This window comes from Otolemur garnettii, unplaced genomic scaffold (assembly GCF_000181295.1).
Source record: "Otolemur garnettii isolate 467f Iridium unplaced genomic scaffold, OtoGar3 scaffold00245, whole genome shotgun sequence".
Lineage (NCBI taxonomy): Eukaryota > Metazoa > Chordata > Mammalia > Primates > Galagidae > Otolemur > Otolemur garnettii.
This window is the reverse complement of record NW_003852640.1, coordinates 603,706-609,578: the sequence shown is the minus strand read 5'-3', so window position 1 is coordinate 609,578 and position 5,873 is coordinate 603,706. Positions and strand designations below refer to the sequence as shown.

Below are 5,873 nucleotides of genomic sequence, written 5' to 3'. Positions count from 1 at the left end.
AAAAAAAAAAAAAAGAAAGGAAAGAACACACCTGGAGATGGTATAAAGTGCACTCCCCTTTCTTTTCTTTCTTTCTTTTTTTTTTTTTTTGAGACAGTCTCACTTTGTCACCCTTTATAGATAGCCGTGGCGCCACAGGTCACAGCAACCTCAAACTCTTGGGCTTAGGTGATTCTCTTGCCTCAGCCTCCCAAGTAGCTGGGACTATAGTGCTCACCACAATGCTCAGCTATTTTTTTGTTGCAGTTGTCTTTGTTTAGCTGGCTCAGGCTAAACAACCTGCCAACCTCGAACCCTCCAACTGCAGTGTACGTGGCTGGCACCTTACCTACTGAGCCAGGAGCACTGTCCAGCACTCCCCTTTCTGTGAAGAAACAGCCATTTGAAAACTCTGTACCTGCACAAAGTTCAGGGTGCCAAGTACATTCTAGAGGCTTGGCGCCCATAGCTCAGTGGTTAGGGCACTGGCCACATACAGCAGGGCTGGCAGTTTGAACCCAGCCCAGGCCTGTTAAACAGCAATGACAACAACAACAACAAAATAGCCGGGCATTGTGGTGGGCACTTGTAGTCCCAGCTGGGAGGCTGAGGCAAGAGAATCACTTAAACCCAAGAGTTGGAGGTTGCTGTGAGCTGTGATGCCATAGCACTCTACCCAGGGCAACAGCTTGAGACTCTGTCTCAAAAGAAAAAAGAGACCAGGGGTGGGATGGGAGGGAGACCTCACTATGCCCCTCACATAGCCTCACTATGCCCCAACTGCGTGCAAGACCACAGGGCAGATGTTGCAGTAGGTGCCACAGAAGCCCAAGCTTCCCAGGGAAGAGCAGGGCCACCTGGCAGAGATGGGCTCAAGCTGCTGAGTCACTGCAAGCTTGAGTTCCTACCCCTACAAGTCTCCATTGTCCCCATGACTTGGCTCAAACATGTTCCACACCATTCCACCAATCCCTTACAATGAAAGCAGCATGTAGGCAGAAATACAAAAAGCCCAAGAGAAGTGAGAGGGAGAGCCAAGTGCATTCCTACCCCAGCAGGTGTGTCTGCCCAGAGCAGCCCTGAGCCATGAGCCCAGGAAACCTCCTGCTCCCTGTGGGAAAGGGAGGGGCAACCTGGGGAGCTTCTTGCCAGTGCACTTGACTCTCTGCTCCAGAGTCCACATCTGTAGTATTGTTTCAGCCCCTGCTCTGTCAGGCGCAACTCAGGGCAAACACCAAGAACCTAGATTTAGGTTCAGGTTGGGGCTCCCTAAGTGTCCCACAAACACTTAGCACCATAACAGCAGGAGAGGGCACCAGCCCCATAAACCGAGGGTGGCAGGTTCGAACCTGTCCCCAGCCAAACTGCAACAAAAACAACAACAAAAATAGCTGGGCATTGTGACGGGCGCCTTTAGTCCCAGCTACTCAGGAGGCTAAGGCAAGAGAATCACCTAAGCCCAGGAGTTGGAGATTGCTGTGAGCTGTGACACCATAGCATTCTACCAAGGGCAATAAAGTGAGACTAAAAAAAAGAGATAAAAGCCCAGATCCCTGCAAGCACCATAGCTGTTTCCTCACTGCACTGCTGGTGCCAGGTGCAACTGTATAGCAGAGACGTCGGGGGAGCACATGGCCAGCCTGCTGCCACCCGCCATTCTGCCACCACTCCAGTCTGGCCTGGTACTGCCACCAGACTGTGCTTCAGACACATAAGGCGCAGAGGCCAGAAGAGAAGTGGCTGCCTCTCACCCTTCATAGGAAGCACTCCCTTGGTAGGGAGTCTGGAGACAGCACACAGGAGGCCTGTGTTTCTGACAGAATGAGAGGAAACGGCAACGGATGACAGTCAAGCAGGCAGGCGGGGACACGTGGCTGAAGAGGAGTCAGCAGAAACCTGACTGCTCAGTCAACCCCAGCAACCTGCAAAGCGCCCAGCCCCCAGAAAATGAGACAGCAGGTGTGAGCTGTTCCCCTTGTCACAGAAGAGCCCTCTCATTTTCCGGGGTCCCCAGGCAGATGGTACTATCACTTATATAGCAGCCTCACTATGCCCCAACTGCGTGCAAGACCACAGGGCAGATGTTGCAGTAGGTGCCACAGAAGCCCAAGCTTCCCAAGGAAGAGCAGGGCCACCTGGCAGAGATGGGCTCAAGCTGCTGAGTCACTGCAAGCTTGAGTTCCTACCCCTAATGGGGGCCAGTGCTAGAAGCTGCTTGGTAGAGGACCACACTAGTGGCAGGAAGGTCTGGGGCAGAGACCTCCAGATGGTGACACATGACGCCATCAGCTGGTAGTGAGGATAGCTGGCAGGGTCTGGCCCAGTGGCCCCACAGGGTTAGAAGGTGCCAGGGATACAAGTGTAACAAGCCCTGGACTCGTTTTAGGGTGACAGAGAAACGCACTTAATGTGGCAGGGCTGCCGTAGTGTGGCCTCACTCACAGAAGCCAAGAGAACACTCAGGAAGCAGTGACTGGCCTACAGCTGAGTCTCCACTAACAGGGTCATGTGACAGCAAAGGACTCAAGCCATACCACTAGGGGCACCGGAGGGAGACAAAAGGTAGTGCCCAGCTCAGCCAGGTGTCTGGATGGCTTCTGAAGAAGGGGCAAGAAAAAGGGGCGGTACAGGGACCTTTCTAAGGAGCTGATGACACTCCCTACCTCTGCAATTCACACTCCTGGCCTATAAGAATTTAAATCCAGTAATGAGATCTACACTTTAAAAGTGAAAATACTAGGTCAGGCACGGTGGCTCATGCCTGTAATCCCAGCACTCTAGGAGGCCACAGTGGGTGGACTGCTTGAACTCACAGGTTCGAGACCAGTCTAAGCAAGAGCTCTCTAAAAGATAGCTGGGCATCAAGGTGGGCGCCTGTAGTCCCAGCTACTTGGGAGGCCAAGCCAAGATAATTGCTTAAGCCCAAGAGTTTGAGGTTGCTATGAACAGTGATACCATGGCACTCTACCAAGGGCGAGAAAGTGAGACTCTGTCTCAAAAAAAAAAAAAAAGGAGTGAAAATACTCCCACAAAAAAGGAGTGAAAAAGCCCAAGAGTTGGAGGTTACTGCGAGCTGTGACCCACAGCACTCTACTGAGAGAGACATGGTGAGACTCTGTCTCAAAAAAAAAAAAAGTGAAAATACTCCCACTCGGCCGAACATACTCTTCAGCTACAGCAGAGAACACACACAGAGATGTGGATGCCAAAGCAGGGGAGGCTGGCTGCAGCAGTGGCATAGGGAGGTTGGAACCCCCTCAGCGCCAAGTAGCCAGAGGCTGGCATTCCCCAAGCCAAGCCCTGAGGGCAGGAAGGCCACTCTGGGCTGGCAGTTGTTCACTGTCTCTACTGTGGCTGCAGCCTCAGGCCTTGCTGTGCAATGGTGTAAACACACTGCAGAGCCCACACCCTGTGCTGGGTGACCCCTTACAGAGACCTGAGCAGAGAACTGAGCTGGAGAGTGTGTCCAGTAGCTCAGAGCTCTGAGGCTGAAGGGATGAGCCCAGAGAAGACAGCACCTTCTGCCAGACTCGGCAGAGTGAGGTCCTTCACATGTTATCTATTTCAAGGAGTTCAATAAAGAGAAAACTTCAAATACATAAATTCATAAATCTTTACCTTTACTTATTTACTTATTTTTATTTTTGTAAAAGAGTCTTGCCGTCACCCAGGTTAGAACAATTTACTACAGCCTCATACTCCTGGACTCAGCAATCCTTCTGCATCAGCCTCCCAAGTACCTGGAACTACAGGCATGTGTCATCATACCTGGCTCTAAGTTTCTTTTCTTTCTCTCCTTTGCTTCCTTCCTTTTTAAAGCTCTGTGTTTACGCTCATTTTTAAAATTTTTTTTTATTTTTTAAAAAGAGTTGGCTCGGCGCCTGTGGCTCGAGTGGCTGGGGCGCCAGCCACATACGCCTAGGGTGGTGGGTTTGAGTCCAGCCCAGGCCCGCCAAACAACAATGATGGCTGCAACCGAGAAATGGCCGGGCGTTGTGGCAGGCACCTGTGGTCCCAGCTACTTGGGAGGCAGGGGCAGGAGACTCGCTTGAGCCCAGGAGCTGGAGGTTGCTGTGAGCTGTGATGCTACGGCACTCTACCCAGGGGGATAGCTTGGGGCTCTGTCGCAAAAAAAAAAAAAAAGTTGTATTTTATAATTTTAAAACATTAAGAAGGGAGAAAATATTTGCCCATAATCTTACAAACCACAGGCCAGAGTCAGCATGCCATTTCCTCTCTGTGCACACCAATATTATAATTTAAGCCTGAATGGACAGAATGTTTAAAACTGATTTTAAATCTTCTCTTCCCAGCTGGGCTCAGTGGTGCACACCTGTACTAACTATTACAAAGCTGAGAAGGGAGGACTGCCTGAACCGGGTGTTCAAGACCAACCAGGGAGACAAGGAGAGACCCCATCTGTCGAGAAATCTTTTCTTTCTAGTCAACAAGGAAATCCAAAGTATGGAGCACACATCAATCCAGCCATGGCCTTGGTTTCCACCCTGGGGACAGGCTTCTAACCAAGATCCTAACTTTCAAAACACCAAAGGCACTGGAAGTATAAATCATTACAAACTATTTCCAGAACATTTAAATAACAGATGCTGTATTTTAATTAAACGGCACTCTCCTCCACAGACCTCGCTTAAGTGTGGGATAAACTCCCCACCATCACTGCAATGGCACAACATAAAACTCTCCATCTGCAGGCACTTGGGCTCCTGAGGCCCCCCAGGGTCAGCTGGGCTGCCATCCAGAACCCATAGGTGTCAAATACCCATCTTGGGCCCTACCTGGAGGAAACCCAGCCGACAGCAAGGCTGATGACAGAACTGCCTGAGAAAAAAGGCTCAGGCACATGTACTTTCAGAGTCCCCTTGAGTGGCACACATAGCTGGGGATGAAAACCAGTGCTCCAGAGCCCAAATTTGCCCAGATACAAGCAAACAAGGGGCGCAGGCCAGCCCTGGAGGCCCTGAGGGAGCTGCAGGGAGTCTTTGAGTTCCTACTCAGTGCAGCCCTCAGAGAGCCCAGTCCCAGCAAGCCCACCAGAGACCCTCATTCACCCACCTGCGCCTGCTCTCCAGTGGTCTTCTCTGTCCCTTTGACACTGTCGTGGCCATCATCCTCACTACTGTCACTGCCAGAATCGTCCAGGCCTGAGAACACACTCTCTTCGCTATCAGAGAGGCCAGAATCCCTGCCATCTCCATGACTGGGAGCAGAAGTGCAGAAAGAGGGCTGCAAGAAAGCACTGAGTTGGTGACTGTTGCTCCCACAGGCTTGCCCACGGGGCACCATGTACCAGACACTGTGAGAGGCAGGTACCACCATCCCCTCCAGGCACTGACCAGCAGCTCTGTGCAGCCAGCCTCCAAGGACCCAAACTCCCAAGAGTGGTGCCAAGTCTCCACCTCCACCAAACCATCCACCCAGCCAGGGCCCTTGGAAACTTCTTCCCCTCTGCAGGCAGCATGGCTATCTGCCCTTGGTGCGGACAGTCTTAATTCCTGGTATCTCACAAAGAAGGGACTTTCCAAGGACAACATCCCCTTTCTAGAATTCAGTTTCCACTGCAGCATCAAAACTGGCTCTCCATTGCCAAAATTCTCCACAACTCAAGTTGCATTCAAGGCCCCTGAGAGCTGTGAGGGAACTAACTGGGGGAGGGGCTGGGGGGTTGAAGAGGTTTAGAAGACCTGCAGGACTTTTATCACCTAAGAAGAAGCCTACCGGCTTGGTGCCCGTGGCTCAAGTGGCTAAGGCGCCGGCCACATACACTTAAGGTGGTGGGTTCGAATCCAGACCTGGGCCCGCCAAACAACGACGGCTGCAACCAAAACCAAAAACAAACAAACAAAAAAAGCCGGGCATTGTGGCTGGCGCCCGTG

The 5,873-nt window shown here is 51.7% G+C and overlaps 1 protein-coding gene across 1 annotated transcript in view; it reads right to left on the bottom strand.

Annotated features, from left to right (window-relative positions):
* The window catches only part of BOP1 (block of proliferation 1), a 29,079-nt gene that overhangs the window by 21,644 nt on the left and 1,562 nt on the right, over positions 1 to 5,873 (bottom strand). Inside the window, exon 2 of the mRNA XM_012813065.2 lies at positions 5,053 to 5,223. Within this exon, the coding sequence (XP_012668519.1) occupies positions 5,053 to 5,223 (171 nt within the window). The remainder of the gene's footprint in view (positions 1 to 5,052; positions 5,224 to 5,873) is intronic.